This window comes from Saccopteryx leptura, chromosome 4, assembly GCF_036850995.1.
Source record: "Saccopteryx leptura isolate mSacLep1 chromosome 4, mSacLep1_pri_phased_curated, whole genome shotgun sequence".
Classification (NCBI taxonomy): Eukaryota; Metazoa; Chordata; class Mammalia; order Chiroptera; family Emballonuridae; genus Saccopteryx; species Saccopteryx leptura.
Window position 1 is genome coordinate 212,072,574 of NC_089506.1, and position 16,392 is coordinate 212,088,965.

The window sequence follows — 16,392 nt, forward strand, 5'->3', positions numbered from 1 at the left end:
AAGCATCAATTCTTCATTGTGGCTGCTTAGTTGTTCATTGATTGCTTTCTCATATGTGCCTTGGCTCTGGGGCTACAGCAGACCGAGTAACCCCTTGCTCGAGCCAGCAACCTTGGGCTCAAGCTGATGAGCCTTGCTCAAACCAGATGAGCCCACGCTCAAGCTGGCGACCTCGGGGTCTCGAACCTGGGTCCTCTGCATCCCAGTCCGATGCTCTATCCACTGCGCCACCGCCTGGTCAGGCTACCTGTTTCTTTTTTTTTAAATAACAGCTTTATCAGGACATTTTCACATACTATAACATTCACCCTTGAAATGTTCCATTCAGCGGGTTTTAGTGTACTCACAGTTCTGCAGCCATTGCCACTATATCCAGAACATTTTTATCACCCCAGAGATAAGTCCTGTCACTGCCATTGCCCCGTTACTCAAACCTATGTCAACCACTTATCTGCTTCTCCATTCACAAAGCGTCAGCATTGCACAAGGCCACCAGGGGCCTCTGTGTTCCGAGTGACACTTTCTAACAGGAAGTCAGGGTGGCAGAGTCAAACGGTGAAGGGGTGGACATCGTTGTTCTCATGGAACAGATGGGACTGGGCTTTCTCCACGTGCATCTTTCTCTTGGTTACACTAAGGATCGGAAAGGGGAAACCCAGGTCCCTCTTTCTGAAACATGTCTGTTTTGTTCTACCTGTAAGGTGCTAACCGGAGGAAGAACTTGCCCCCGAAAGTGCCCATAACGCCAATGCCACGGTATTCCATCATGGAGACCCCGGTACTAAAGAAGGAGCTGGATAGGTTTGTGGTGTGCTTGAACGCTTGCCTATTTGTGGTCCCTTCTCTCCCACGAGTGACCGGGCTTAGCAAGGCTGGGAGCTGAAGGCCCTGCCGCCAGATCCGCCCCGGGCTCTGGTGTGTGGGCTGTGGGGGGAGGGCCCTGTGCCTGCCAGCTTTCTGCGTGCTGTTCCCCAAACTCCCCAGGCCCCAGGAAGATAAGAAATGAGACTCCCCCGCTTACCCATTAGATGACAGGTCTCCTTGTCATGTGGGTGGTGATGGGACCCTGGCCTTAACAATCTGAATAAGGAGACATCTCTTTTTTTGTTTTTTAATTTTTTATTATTTTTTTTATTTATTCATTTTTATTTTTTTTAGAGAGGAGAGAGAGACAGAGAGGTAGAGGGGGGGGGGGAGAGAGAGAGAGAGAGAGAAGGGGGAGGAGCTGGAAGCATCAACTCCCATTTGTGCCTTGACCAGGCAAGCCCAGGGTTTTGAACCGGCGACCTCAGCATTTCCAGGTCGACGCTTTATCCACTGTGCCACCACAGGTCCTCTTTTTTTGTTTTTGAGAGTGAGTGTATGGCCATGCAGATTGGCAGTGAATTCGGGCAGATGATAAAAGAACTGTGGAGCCGGAGGATGGTGGGCCATTCTGATTTATTGGAGGCTCACAAAGACAGGCAAGCCAAAGGAAGAAAGAAAAAGAAAATATACAAAGGGAAAGGAAAACCTGCTTTTCGCAGTGGAGGGCAAGGGATCAGAAACCGACAGCACCTCTCAGTGGCGGGCGCAATCTAATCCCACCGCCCGGGAAGCACTGTCTCCTTACACTAGTGCTGTCATGTGTGCCTGCACCAACTGCACAAAGCGCTTGCAGCTAGTAAACCTGTGAGCAAGCTTAACAGCTGTTTTCCCCACAGAGTGAAGGGAAAGAAATGAGACGCTGAGAAGCATCAAGCTGCAGTCGCGGCACCTTAGTTGTTCATTGACTGTTTTCTCATATGTGCCTTGACTGGGGGGTTACAGCAGAGCCATAGACACCTTGCTCAAGCCAGCGCCCATGGGGTCATGTCGATGATCCCATGCTTGAGTTGGCGACCCTGCACTCAAGTTGGTGACCTCAGGGTTTCCAGCCTGGGACCTCAGCATCCCAGGTTGACTCTTATCCACTGTGCCACCATCGGTTAGCCTTAGAGACATCTTTTTTTTTTTTAAGATTTTATTTATTCATTATAGGGAGGGGAGAGAGAGAGAAAGGAGGAGGAGCAGGAAGGATTAACTCCCATATGTGCCTTGACCAGGCAAGCCCAGGGTTTTGAACCAGCAACCTCAGCGTTTCCAGGTTGACGCTTTATCCACTGCGCCACCACAGGTCAGGCAGAGACATCATTTTTTAAGAGAACATATAACCTAATGAATGCTGCTCTTCACATTGGGCCTAGAGAAATCATTGCCACCACTATTGCTCAGAACATGAGGAACAGCCCTTCTGGAATATTTTTTTCTTTTTCAAGTGAGAGGAGGGGAAGTAGATTCCCACATATACCCCAGCCGGGATCCACCTGGCACCCCCCATCTGGAGCCAATCTCTGCCCATCTGAGGCCATGCTCACAACTGAGCTATTTTTAGTGCCTAAGGCGGAGGCTCCACGGAGCCATCTTCAGCATCCAGCATTCAGGGACAGTGTGCTCGAACCAATTGAACCAAGGCTGCGACAGAAGAGTGAGAGAGAAGGGGAGGGGGAGGGTTGGAGAAGCAGATGATTGTTTATCCTGTGTGCACTGACGAGGAATTGAACCTGGGACATCCACACACTGGGCCGATGTTCTACCATTGAGCAAACTGGCCAGGACTGGAATATTCTTCAGAGTAAGCTCAATCGGCATGCAGGATAGACACTAACCTCTGAATGAATACTCATAAAAGCCAAACATTTAAGATTTCAGTTACACAAAACCAGTGATTTGTTGACAGTTGTTTGCTCTTTGCTGAAGTTAACCTGTTTCCCACTCAGATTTGGAGTACGCCCTCTGCCCAAACGCCAAATGGTCCTGAAACTAAAGGAGATATTCCAGTACACTCACCAGACCCTGGAGTCCGACTCTGAGGACGAGAGCCAGGCCTTACAGGTGCCCGCAGAGGCTCCTTGCAGCCAGACGCACACCACCAAGACCTCTAAGGCTTCAAAGGCAGCTGGCCGCACCAGGCTGGAGGCCACTTCTGACCCTAATCCCCACAGATCCAAGGGACTGGCTAAGGCCAAGAGCACCCAACGTCGAAAGCAGCAGCCTGGCGGACGCATCCCCCCCATGTCACCAGCCAAAGAGGTGCCACTAGGCCCTGATGATGACGCCCAGCTCCCAGCCTCCCAGGAGTCCACGGCTACCTCTGTGGACGGCAGTGACAGCTCCTTAAGCTCACAGAGGTAACCAGAGCAAAGGACAGGGCTGGTGGCTTCACAGGTCCTTTGACCAGGTCTGAGGGTTGGCATAAGCAAAGCCTCATGGCCGATGTAGGAAACCTCAGTTGCCTTCTGGTTTTAAACTCCAGGAAGTCCAGCTGGGGTTCCAGGGTAGCCCCCTGTGGGCCTCCTGAGCCGTCCTTTAAAGTTCCCACATCCGTGAGTGGGGCTGGCCCAGCATGCCTTCTTGGTGGGGGCCTGCTGCCACTGGCCAAGGACAGGAGCCTGAGCAGCTCAAGTGCCAGGAACACAGCCCTGGGGGGTCATCCATGCCTGAAACCCACTCCTTCCTTCAAAGAGCCTCCTGGTCTTAGTGGGGCTGGAGGTAAGGGGTGTTGCGAAATACTAATATCTGGTTCTTTGCAGTTCTTCCTGTGAGTTTGGAGCAGCCTTTGAGTCCGCAGGGGACGAGGAGGGTGAGGAGGAGGCCAGCTCTTCGCAGGCGGCCATCCCAGCGGCGGCCACGGAGGAGGCAGTGCGGCGCTACATCCGCTCCACGCCGGCGCTCTACCGCAAGGTCCTGCTGTACCAGCCCTTCGAGCTGGCGGTGCTGCAGGCTGAGCTGAAGCGGCAGGGCATCCGCATGGCCGCGGGGAAGCTGCTGGACTTCCTGGACGCCCACTGTATCACCTTCACCACCGCCGCGGCCCGGAAGGAAAAGGGGAGGAAGAGGCGGCAGCCCAAGGGCCGGAAGAAGGCAGACAGAACCGCCCGGCCTGCGCCCTGCTCCCCGTGCGTGGCCGTCGGCAGCCTGTGAGGGGCTGTGAGTCCAACTCTGGGCTCCTTGAGCAAAACAGGCGCCACAGGCGTTTCTGGGCCCTGAGGCCACTTCTACTGCCCCCGTGAAAGTGACGACCCGCTTCCTTCCTCTGTTCCCTGGAGTGGTGCTCAGAGCATGTCACCCACGGGCTTCGGGCCGGGCTGCCTCCTTTTAGCCCTGCTAGCCTCTGTGTGTTTCAGAGGCCGGCCTCCCCAGCGGCCAGGGCAGGCAGGGCCCGCTTGGCACACCTGTTCTCTACGTTTATCAACCGCAGTATGTCCATTCCTGAGCTAGCTGTGCAGACAGTGTGCCCCGTCTGTCTTCCTTCTTAGCACTTGTGCTGTGACCCCAGGCCCCACCAGCAGACCCGGTGTCCACAGGCCTCCACACTGCCATGCCCCAGGTACTCACTGGTCCTGCCATCCTGCCCAGACACCGATCACTGTCACCAGCAGTCTCCAAACTGGACAGTGCAGAAGGGCCCCGCGCAGCTCTGAAGCCCCCGGAACAAGCATGTGTTTGTAAGCTGGTTTGGGGGGGTGTGGAAGGCTGCCTCCAGCGTCGGGGGCAGTGCAGACCACAGGTAAGGCCTGGAGGAGAAAACGAGTGGGCCTCTGCGTCTTTGTGAACATCCTGTCTGTTTTAAATACCGTGTAGTCCATTTTATATGATGTGCAATAAAAAAGACTGCTTTATGAAAACCTTCCGAATTCTCCACTCTAGGAAAATGAGGGAAAGCAACCGTGACCCTCACCCCCTGTCCCTAAAGTATGTCTGCAGAGGCCTTTGTGCCTGTTCTTTATCGTAAGGGGTCACCCAGGCCTGTTGGCCCCTCATTCACTTTGGCTCTTAGATAATTTGGCTCTTAGATAATAGATGTTCATTTATCTACACATTTGTCTTTCCATGCAGCCATGTAAAGAGAGCCCTTATCGCCTGACCAGGTCGTGGCGCAGTGGATAGTGTTGGACTGGGATGCAGAGGACCCAGGGTCAAGACCCCGAGGTCACCAGTTTGAGCAAGGCTCACCAGCTTGGACCCAAGGTCGCTGGCTCAAGCAAAGGGTCATTCGGTCTGCTGTAGCCCCCGGTCAAGGCACATATGAAAAAGCAATCAACAACTAAGGAGCTGCAACAAAGAATTGATGTTTCTCATCTCTCTCCCTTCCTGTCTGTCCCTCTCTCTGTCTCTGCCACACACACACACACACAAAAGCCTTTATCAGGTGCTGCGCTCCAAGGGGGCACAAAGCCCAGTAGCCTCACCTGGACTTTGACACATTTGCAGGTTCAGGCCACCAGGCCCAGAGTCAGAATCTGCATTTTAACAGGACAAGTTTGTGAAGCCTGCTCTGGCCTGGGTGGGAGCCTCAGTAAGGAGGGAAATAAGTTGACGCTTCCAGTCACTTAGTGGAAAAAACAGAGTCTGGCCTGGCCTGTGCTTGGTGTGAGGGTCAGTGCTCAGGTGGCCCAAAGGGACAGCTTCCTGGGGGGGGGGGCTTTGTGAACTGGGCCTCAGGTATCCAGGGAGGTGAGATGGGTTTCCTCAGACACCTACTGCGTCCTGGTTCATGACCACGTGGAGAGGACCTGGGCTTCCCGGCATACACTGGCGCCAGGGATGCCAGGGCTCAAATTATCCAGCTAAAGCAGTGGTTCTCAACCTGTGGGTCGCAACCGCGGTGGGGGTCGAATGACCAAAACACAGGGGTCGCCTAAAGCCATCGGAAAATACATAATATGTATTTTCCGATGGCTTTAGCCGCTGAGAAGCCGCGCTACCGTCTGCAGCAGTGCTATTCAGCTTGAACGCAGGCTGTTATGGATGTGCGTTCCAAAATGAATGCCTGCGGTCATGCGCAGACGTGATTGCATCATCCGTCCAGGGCCTAAGGGGCGGGGAAGCGGGGGAACGCTCCACAGTCCATAGCAGCGCATTACGTGTGCCCGGCGCTTGCTGACGTCATCAGTGAGCGGGTGCAGCAAGCGCCAGAGGACAGAAGCCTAGGAGGCGGAGAGGCAATGAGAATACATAATGCATATCAGGTATTTATATTCCGAATAATAACTGTAGCAAAATTACAGTTATGAAGTAGCCAACAAAATTATTTTTTGGTTTGGGGTTACCGCAACATGAGGAACTGTATTGCAGGGTCACGGCATTAGAAAGGTTGAGAGGCCCTGGCCGGTTGGCTCAGCGGTAGAGCGTTGGCCTGGCATGCGGGGGACCAGGGTTCGATTCCCGACCAGGGCACACAGGAGAAGCGCCCATTTGCTTCTCCACCCCCCCCCCCCTCCTTCCTCTCTCTCTCTTCCCCTCCCGCAGCCAAGGCTCCATTGGAGCAAAGATGGCCCGGGCGCTGGGGATGGCTCCTTGGCCTCTGCCCCAGGCGCTAGAGTGGCTCTGGTCGCGGCAGAGCGATGCCCCGGAGGGCAGAGTGTCACCCCTGGTGGGCGTGCCGGGTGGATCCCGGTCGGGCGCATGCGGGAGTCTGTCTGACTGTCTCTCCCCATTTCCAGCTTCAGGAAAAAAAAAAAAAAAAAAATTAAAAAAAAAGAAAGGTTGAGAACCACTGAGCTAAAGACAGATACTGCTCTGATCAGACTAGTGGAGTCTGGCTGCCTGACCCGGGATGGCGCAGTGGATAGAGTCAACCTGGAACGTTGAGGTTGCCGGTTTGAAACCCCCTGGCTTGCTGGGTCGGGGCACATGTGAAAAGCAACTACTATGAGTTGACGCTTTCTGCTTCCCACCCACCCCTCTCCTCTCTCTAAAATCAATAAATAAAATCTTTAAACAAAAAAGGAAAAGATGGAGTCTGGCCTATTTTAGAAGGTACCATGTGTTTCTCACATGAAAGGCTCTATCTCCCTCCCCTAATATGGACTATTTTAGGGAAGTGAGATGGAGTTAGGAAAGTAGCAACGGGGTCCTTACCCAGCTTCACTGTTTCACAGAGATCATGGACCCAGGTGCAGTGGAAACCGGACCGGGATGTGGTGGAGACTGTGGACCTGGACATGCAGCTTGGGTTGTGGTTCCCTGGGAGAGGCCTGGGAGCCCTCACTCCTGGAAGGCGTGGCAGACGCAGAACCTTACCAACTCCAGGTCGATAAGGAGCTGTTGGGGAGAGGTAAAAAGTGGTAAAAAGCCAAAGGCCAGGAAGGCCAGGCTTTGTGGCAGGTCGGGTTTGCATGGAGTGCCCCGCCCAGGAGCCAGCAGGGGCCAGCAGTGGACCTGGTCAGCAGTGGACCTGGCCAGCAGTGGACCTGGCCAGCAGTGGACCTGGTCAGCAGTGGACCTGGCCAGCAGTGGACCTGGTCAGCAGTGGACCTGGCCAGCAGTGGACCTGGTCAGCAGTGGACCTGGCCAGCAGTGGACCTGGCCAGCAGTGGACCTGGTCAGCAGTGGACCTGGTCAGCAGTGGACCTGGCCAGGGCGCTAGCTGAGAGCTTGAACCTGAGTGCAAAGCAGGAAACTGGGTTAAAAACCAGCCACAGCCTGACCGGTCATGGAGCAGTGGAGTGTCGACCCAGAATTCTGAGGTCCCCAGTTTGAAACCTCAAGATCCCAAGCTTCAGTGCAGGATCATTGACACGATTCCCAAGGTCACTGACTTAAGCAAGGGGTCACTGGCTCAGCTTGAGCTCCTGATCAAGGCACATATGAGAAACAATCAATCACTAAAGTGAAGCAACTGTGAGTTAATGGTTCTCATCTCTCTCAAAAAAAACAAAAAACCCAGCTACCAGAAACCTCCACAATCAGAGACTCAGCGAGCGGTCTCCAGGGAAAGAACCTCGAGGCTTCTGAGTTAGCTCTGACTCAGGAACTGGGAAATTCGGGCCAGCTGATTGGTTGGAAAGGAAAACATGGCGGAAGCTGCCCTCTCCCAGATCACAATGGGCCTCTTGGTGGACCTTGGGCGCAGAGGTTTCCTTCCAGAACCTCTGCCCTGCCAGGCAGAGGACATAGCGCAAGAAGAAAGCATCCTGGGCCTGAAGCAGTGGACCCTTCACTGCTCAGCGCAGCTGCTACACCCACACTGCACTGGGACGTGACAGTCTCCTGGGCCTGCCCCACTTCCTGTGGCCCAGCCACGGCCTGGGCATCGTCACTCAAGGCAATTAAAAGAGAACCACAGGAGCATTTGAGAACTGGTTTGTTCCTCAGCATGTGTCATCAGTTTGATCCAAATAAACTTAAACTCTTATAAAAACTTCAAAAAAGGGGAGAGAGAGAGAACCGCAGCCCAGCCTTTGCAGGACCCAGGCAAGGTGGCCCTGAGGCCTGCACAACCCCAGCAGGCCCCACCCCTGCAGGCAAGAAGCCTCAGGCTGTCATCCAGTCGGGATGGGAAGGTTCCAGGCTACTGCTGGTCAGGATGACCGCAGCTCTGGGCGGACAGAACGCCCCAGAGTGAGAACAACCAGGACGACACTGCCCCAAACAGGCAAACATCCTCAGGAGAGGCAGGAGAAAGCCCCCTGCTTCTGGCAGGAGCCGGCAGAGGGAGCCCGTGGGCCAGCCCAGTCCGGTGGTGGGCCGTCCCTTGGGAGTGGGAAGGAGCGGTGTGGGCAGGAAAGTGCCCACTCCGGGATGTTCCCCGAGATCCCCGCGGTGGAGGCTGTCCCCTCTTGTGCTCAGGATCCATCCACTCGGAGTTGTGAGAGGAGGAACAGAGAAGGTCTCTTGGCCTCTTTCAGGGTGACAGATAGCCCCAGGCCCCTGCGGTTTCTGACATCCTGTGGGCGGCCTGGTTTCAGCCGCCTTTGCTGCACCCCGAGGCTGCGCTGCAGGCGCCAGTCTGTGCTCTGCAGACCTGGAGCCTCAGAAGGCTTCCCCAGGGCAGCTGCCGGGTCTCCCAGCACCAGGGAAATCGCTGGTGCTCAGAAAGCACTGATGGGGTGGCGAAGGCCATGGTAAGGAACAAACACTTCTAACCTGCCCTAGCATCTCCCCTGCCCCTCCCCTCTGTCACTCACACACAGCTGTTGAGAAAAGACCAATATAAGCACACACCTCCTCCCACGTCCCCTTATCCACAGATTGCTGCACCCGTTACTCTCCTGCCCTACAGCCATCTCTGGCTCCCACATGCTTGGTGAGGAAACCTGAGGTTCTTATCACTTGGCTCCCACCTTGTCACCTGCTTCTCTCAGTGGCTTGCTCCCTGTCCCTAGAGATGTACTGTACTTTTCCTCTACTGAAACGTTTCTCATGTTTTTCACTCTGTTCCTTGTCCTTCCCCCTCACATCTACCCACTGGTACAGCCCACGTGCTGGAGTCCAACTCTGGGGGCCTGAGTGAAGCGGCCATTCTGCCGTTTCAGGGTGCAGGTACCCTGCCGAGACTCACAGGAAGACACTGTGGGGTACAGCTGGGTTGAAGGCGCCTCTCGGGTGCCAGAGAGAAGTAAAGCAAAGGGGGTTAGAGAGGGTGATGAGGGCCATAGCATACCAAGGCACGCAGGCCTGGCAGTGGGGACATAGGTCCTGCCCCGGAGAGGTGATTTCCCTCTGTGGCCTTGAGCAAGTCACTGACTGGCCTCACCGCTCACCTGCTCCCCCCCCCCCCGGCCCCCAAAGCAAAGGTCTGCTGATGGCGAGTCTGCTTTTCTCTGTGGCTTCCACTGGACCACCGTCTCCTATGCATCAGCTCTGCTGGACCGGGGTGGCGCCCCCTGCCCCTCTGACTTAGGGGGCGGTGATGACAGAGAACCAGCAAGGCAGCCAAGGCTCAGTGATTTGTCTGAGAAGCTGTTGGCTTTTGAAATCAGACAGGAAGGAGGGCTGAGGTGGAGCCGGCACAGGAAGAGGTAAGAAGCCCTCGCTGCTGTGACAGCCGGTGGGCTCCGAGACTGCAGAAGCAGGCGGACTGTGTCCCAGCTGCCCGGAGCACGGCCTCGCCCCTGTCCTGGACAGAGTCTGAGGGCTCAGGATCCCGCTGACTGGCCACAGAGAGACCCGGAACTTTCCCGCCACCACCTAGCTGTCTCTGTCCACGGGGGCAGGGCCAAGCTGGAAGCCCTGGGATGGAGCGCGCCCCAGCCCCCTCGTTTTGGCAGCCCTGAGGCAACGAGGCCCAGGAGGTAAGTCAAGTCCAGGCTGCCTCAGTGCAGGACAGGGCAGGAAGAGGAGATGGCTGGCAGGCAGGACTGACTTTTTAGGAGTTGCCCTGGGGAGGGTGGCTGGGGTGAACTCCAGGAGGGTGTCTCCATGGTGCCACGAGCTACTGAGCAGGACCAGTTCATGGTGTGGAATAAACAAAGTGCCCAAGGACGGCCAAGGGCGCAACACCCAGCTCCTGAGGTACCAGTGATGGGGCAGGAGGAGCAGGAAGTGGCCGAAAGTGCAGCAGGCAGGCAAAGGGGACACAGAGCAGGGCAGCCCACTAGTGAAACTTGGAATCAGCAGACCTGAGCACCTTCCACTGTAACGTGGAGGCTTCAGTAGCAGACCTGCCCCACGGGCCTGAGGGCAAAGGGAGGCAGTGCGGTGGGTGGGGCCAGCACCCCGTGCCTGCGCCATAAATCATAAATGCTGCCCTCCTGTCGGGGGAGCAGCCCCCGGGATCTCTCCCAGCCCCACCCTTGGATGGAGATGAAGTTCTATCATACTGAGAGGAACAGTAACCATGGAGGACTTCTCAGAAGAGGCACTGCTGAACTGGGGGCCAGGGGTGGCTGCTGGCCCTGGGGTCCTCCCCTGTGGCCAAACTCCTGGAGCGCTGGGGTTCCTTCCAGGCCCCTCAATGGAGACACATGCTTTCCTCAAGCCTGGGGTTCACTCTTGGCCATCACAGGTCATCCTGTGGCTGACTTCCAGGTGGGGTACAGATTGCGTGTCCCCTCCTTCGTCCAAGGGGCACTGGGCTCACCTGTCCCTGTCTTCCCACTGGGACTCCAGGGGCCAGTGCAGGAGGAGCAGGAAGCATCAACTCCCGTATGTGCCTTGACCAGGCAAGCCAGGGTTTTGAACTGGCAACCTCAGCGTTCCAGGTGGACGCTTTACCCACTGCGCCACCACAGGTCAGGCAGGAGGGCTATGTCTTGCAGCAAAGGAGCCACTCCCTCCCCTGGGAAAGGCCAGTTGGTCTCAGGTCAGGAGAGAAGAGCACCCAAGAAGCTGTGGCCTGTGATACCGACAGCCCAGGCAGGAGGCCAGCAGGGCGGGCCCGTACAGTCAGCCGTGCAGGTGGGCAAAGCCGAGGCTGCCGTTCATGCACAGGCCAAGCAGACAGCTAGGGCTGAGGCCCCTGGGAGGGAGGCTTAGGCCAAGATGAGACTCACTGGCAGAGTCTACGAGTAAATTGAGAACCCGAGTCTTCTCAGGGATGAGGCAGAAGTCCCGTTGTCCAGCTGAGCGGTGTCTGAGCGACGCCCACAATAGGGAGCACAGGTCCTTAGCTGCGCAGCCTGCCTCACAGATGAAACTGGGGATGTGTGGGAGCAGGACAGCCTGGCTCCATGGGAGTGGCAGTGGCCCCCAACTGTACGGCCTTGCCCTGCCCCTCCAGCTCAGACCCCTGCAGACAGAAGGCCTCCAGCCTTTGGGTCTCTAAAGGGGACCCGAGGCCCTCTTGCTTGTGCGGGCTGGGGGTGGGGGTGGGGGCTGCGGCTCCCACTGGCTGTCGGCACTGGGCAGAGCCTACCGAAGAACCGCCCCTGACTTCCCCCCACCAGAGGTTCGCCGTGGGTTCCACCCTGCCCGGGGTGACATCTGGGGCCAAGGAGCACCCCCCTCAGGGAGACCCTCACCAGCTCTGATGCTGGCTCTGGGAGGTCACAGGGGTAGGCTTCCTGGTTCACCTGCTGGAGTCTCCTCCTCTGTCCTTACGGAAACCAGGTGTCTGAAGATAAAGCCAGGTTGGGGAGAGGGGAGTCCTATCTGATTGGGGTCTGAGGGGGAGGGGTGCCAGATAAAACACAGGACACATGTTAAATTTGAATTTCAGATAAACAACGAGATTTTTAAAACAGTATAAGTTTGTCCCAAGTACTTATACTTGGGATGTACTTATACTAAAAGAATTATTTGTTGTTTATCTGAAATTTAAATATCACTGGATGTTCTGTATCTTACTTTGCTAGATTTGGCAACCCGAAGCCCAAGGTCTGTGGAACAAGAAAGACAGGTGTCTGCTAAGGAGGGCGAGTTGACCCCCCACAGAGAGCAGGGGACGCTTGCCCCTCCCACCTGCCCAGGCACAGTCCCTGCCTTTTCTTCCTGCCTGCTGTTGTCTCTCCTTTGCCACTTTGCAAGCCTCTCTCTGGTCCAGTGGTTCGCAGCCCGGCTGCTCATTAGAATCACCAGGGCAGCTTTGAAATACATTCATGTTGGGGCCCTACCCCAGACCAACTAAATTTCTGGGTGGTTGGACTGAGCAGGGGCGTTTTATTTTTATTTTTTTTATTTTTTTTGTATTTTTCCAAAGTTGGAAACGGGAAGGCAGTCAGACAGACTCCCGCATGCACCCGACCGGGATCCACCCAGCATGCCCACCAGGGGGCGATGCTCTGCCCCTCTGGGGCATCGCTCTGTTGTGACCAGAGCCATTCTAGCGCCTGAGGCAGAGGCCATGGAGCCATCCTCAGCGCCTGGGCCAACTTTGCTCCAATGGAGCCTCGACTGCGGGAAGGGAAGACAGAGACAGAGAGGAAGGAGAGGGGGAGGGGTGGAGAAGCAGATGGGCGCCTCTCCTGTGTGCCCTGGCCGGGAATCGAACCCAGGACTCCCGCACGCCAGGCCGACGCTCTACCACTGAGCCAACCAGCCAGGGCCTGAGCAGGGGCGTTTTAAAAATAGCGTTCCATTAAAAAAAAAAAACTTATATGACTCAGCAATTCCGCTTCTGGGTGTATGTCCCCCAAAGAATTAAACACGGGGACTTGAACAGATATTTGTACACCTATGTTCCTAGGTGCATTATTCACAATAATCAAAAAGTGGAAACAACCCAAGAGTCATTGACAGATGAATGAATACACAAAATGTGGTCTTCCCATCAAATGGAATATTATTTAGCCTTAAAAAGGAATGAAATTCTGATACCTGTTACAACACATGTGTGTGTTACAGCACAAATGACCTGTAAAACATTCCACTCATTGAAAGAGGTCAGATGCAAAAGGGCAAATACTGTATGATTTCAGTTCTATGAGGTCCCCCAGTAGTCGGGCTCACGCAGAAAGAACGGTGGGCGCCGGGGCTGGGAAGGCGGGACGGGCGTTAGTGTTCAATGAGCACAGAGTTTCCTTTTGGGAAGATGAGGAACTGCTAGAGGCACATGTTGGGGATAATGGTACAACACTGGAAATGTACCTAATGCCACTGAATTGTACACTTAAAAAAGGTTAGAGTGGTAAATTTTGTTATGCATATTTTACTACAATAAAAAATTTAATTAAAACTATAGTTCTCCAGCCTGACCAGTGGTTCAAAACCTCGCTGGCTTGAGCATGGGCTCACCAGCTTGAGCACAGGGTTGCTGGCTTGAGTGTGGGATCATAAACATGACCCCATGGTCGCTGGCTTGAGTCCAAAGTTGCTGACTTGAACAAGGGGTCACTCGCTCTGCTGAAGCCCAGTCAAGGCACGTATGAGAGAGAAATCAATGAACACTTAAGGTGCCACAACAAAGAACTGATGTTTCTCATCTCTCTCCCTTCCTGTCTGTCTATTCCTATCTGCCTGTCACTCTCTCTGTCTCTGTCACACACACACACACACACACACACACACACACAGTTCTCCAGACTATGTACTGCCAAAACTGAGAAGCTCTAGGTCTGGCCCTTCTTTAACGTGGTGTCCTCTTACTCCTGGCCCCCACCTCACCCCCAGCAGTATCACAGTTTGTCACCTGGTCATGGTCCACCTCTGGGCCCTCCCTGGTATCACCCAGTCCAAGAGCAGGACACAGACCCTGGGTACACTAAGAGGCTGCGATTGTATTTCTTCATTTTAATTTATATACATTTAAAATTTTAGATAACTGTTAGTCTAACTTTTTAAAAAAATTTTAATTTATCTTATTCATTTTAGAGAGGAGAGGGAGAGACAGAGAGAGAGAGAGAGGAGAGACAGAGAGAGAGAAGGGGGGAAGGAGCTGGAAGCATCAACTCCCATATGTGCCTTGACCAGGCAAGCCCAGGGTTTTGAACCGGCGACCTCAGCATTTCCAGGTTGACGCTTCATCCACTGTGCCACCACAGGTCAGGCCTAACTTTTTTTTTTTTTTTTTTTTTTTCATTTTTCTGAAGCTGGAAACGGGGAGAGACAGTCAGACAGACTCCTGCATGCGCCCAACCGGGATCCACCCGGCACGCCCACCATGGGGCGACGCTCTGCCCACCAGGGGGCGATGCTCTGCCCATCCTGGGCGTCGCCATATTGCGACCAGAGCCACTCTAGCGCCTGGGGCAGAGGCCAAGGAGCCATCCCCAGCGCCCGGGCCATCTTTGCTCCAATGGAGCCTTGGCTGCGGGAGGGGAAGAGAGAGACAGAGAGGAAAGTGCGGCCGAGGGGTGGAGAAGCAAATGGGCGCTTCTCCTGTGTGCCCTGGCCGGGAATCGAACCCGGGTCCTCCGCACGCTAGGCCGACGCTCTACCGCTGAGCCAACCGGCCAGGGCTAACTTTTTTTTTTTTATGAGAGAGAGAGAGAGGGAGAGGGAGAGATACAGACAGAAAGGGAAAGAGATGAGAAACATCAACTCATAGTTGCAGCACCTTAGTTGTTCATTGATTGCTTCTCATATGTGCCTTAATCAGGGTGCTTCAGCCGAACCAGTGACCCCCTGCTCAAGCCAGAGACCCACGCTCAAGCTGGATGAGCCCGTGCTTAAGCCGGCAACCTCAGGGCCTCAAACCTGAGTCCTCAGCATCCCAGGTCAATGCTCTGTCCACTGTGCCACTGCCTGGTCAGGCCAGTGAACTCTCCCCTCTTTTTTTCTTAGGTTAGAGGAGGGGAGGTAGTGAGACAGACTCCTGCATGCACCCTGACCGGAATCCACCCAGCAACCTTGCCTTGGACTAATGCTCTAGTACCAAGCTATTTTTAGCACCTGAGGCTGACTCTCTTGAACCAACTGAACTACCCTCTGCATCGGGGCCATGCTTGAACCAACTGAGCCACTGGCTGCAGGAGAGGAAGAGGGAGAGAAGGGGTGGAGGGAAAAGCAGATGGTCACTTCTCATATGTGCCCTGACTGGGAATCAAACCAGTACATCCATATGCTGGGCTGGCGCTCCATCCACTGAGCCACCGGCCAGGGACACAAAACCTCTTTTTAAGTGCATAACACTGAGACCCGGAAAACACAGGGCTAGGAGCATGACTGGACCTGGTGCCATGAACTAGGTGTGATTTCTGCCCAGCTCTAAGTCCTGTTTTCTCTTCTAGACCCCTGGAGAAGGGATGGCTGACCCCCAACCCCAGAGTTCCTAAGTCCCTGCTGGAGGAGCTGCTGTGAGTGGGCCATGGGCCGGACATCCTGCCCTCTGCAGGTGAAAAGGGGGTGGTAAGGCAGGCTTGGGGGTCCTCAAGTGTCTCCCTTAGCTGAGGGAAGGACATGGGGGGATACACAGGAGGGCGGCTGGCCTCGGCCACAGGATCCACTCTCGGCCCCAGGGAGGGAAGGACATGTGAGCGGGTGGGACTGAGACTTGGCTCCGCCTCTGAGTGCCTCTGCATTCCCGTCCCTGTGGAGAGCGGTGCTACCTGTGGGTCAGGGGCCCTTGTTCTTCCAGGAGACGCCAGGAAACCAAGAAAATGAACTACGCTACTGCTCTGAGAACGAGCTTCCCTCTCTTTTGACTCTTCCATTCTTTTTGTTTGGTTCTTTTCTAACCACTGGACTTTAGTTATTAGAGCAGTTTTAGGTTTACAGAAAGATTGAGAAAAACTGAGCACAGAGATTTCCATCTGCCCCCCGCCCCTGTGTCTACCCTCCCCCCCGTTGGGCATCGCCGCCAGAGTGGCACATTGATTACGACAGAGGAGCCCGCACTGACACGCCATTAACCACGAGTCCAAGCTTCCGTTAGGGTTCACTCTTGGTGGTGAACATCCTACACGTGTACAAATGTATAAGGACATGCATCCACCACTGTAGTATGTCACACAGTGTTTCACTGCCCTAAAAACCCTCTGTGCTCCACTGAGTCAACCTTCCCTCCTCACCCCAAACCCTGGCAATCACTGATCTTTTTTTTAATTTAATTTTATTATTATTATTATTTTTTTGTATTTTTCTGAAGCTGGAAATGAGGAGAGACAGCCAGACAGACTCCCGCATGCGCCCGACCGGGTGGGCGATGCTCTGCCCCTCCAGGGCGTCGCTATGTCGTGACCAGAGCCACTCTAGCGCCTGGGGCAGAGGCCA

At 54.8% G+C, this 16,392-nt stretch overlaps 3 protein-coding genes across 6 annotated transcripts in view; all 3 read left to right on the top strand.

The window, feature by feature from the left end:
• The window catches only part of SLX4 (SLX4 structure-specific endonuclease subunit), a 28,879-nt gene extending 24,186 nt beyond the window's left edge, over positions 1 to 4,693 (top strand). For both annotated transcript variants that reach the window (XM_066382698.1, XM_066382699.1), the window contains exons 13-15: positions 702 to 801; positions 2,799 to 3,209; positions 3,612 to 4,693. In XM_066382698.1, coding sequence (XP_066238795.1) covers positions 702 to 801; positions 2,799 to 3,209; positions 3,612 to 4,002 — 902 coding nt within the window. In that variant the 3' untranslated portion in view covers positions 4,003 to 4,693. The remainder of the gene's footprint in view (positions 1 to 701; positions 802 to 2,798; positions 3,210 to 3,611) is intronic.
• Positions 1 to 16,392, top strand: part of TRAP1 (TNF receptor associated protein 1) — a 197,228-nt gene that overhangs the window by 92,791 nt on the left and 88,045 nt on the right. The gene's annotated exons all lie outside the window — the stretch shown is intronic.
• NLRC3 (NLR family CARD domain containing 3) overlaps positions 9,815 to 16,392 on the top strand; it is a 32,983-nt gene continuing 26,405 nt past the window's right edge. For 2 of the 3 annotated variants that reach the window (XM_066382700.1, XM_066382701.1), the window contains exons 1-2: positions 9,815 to 10,097; positions 15,411 to 15,514. The gene's annotated coding sequence lies outside the window, so the exon portion shown is untranslated. The remainder of the gene's footprint in view (positions 10,098 to 15,410; positions 15,515 to 16,392) is intronic. The other variant, XM_066382702.1, reaches the window with a different exon arrangement.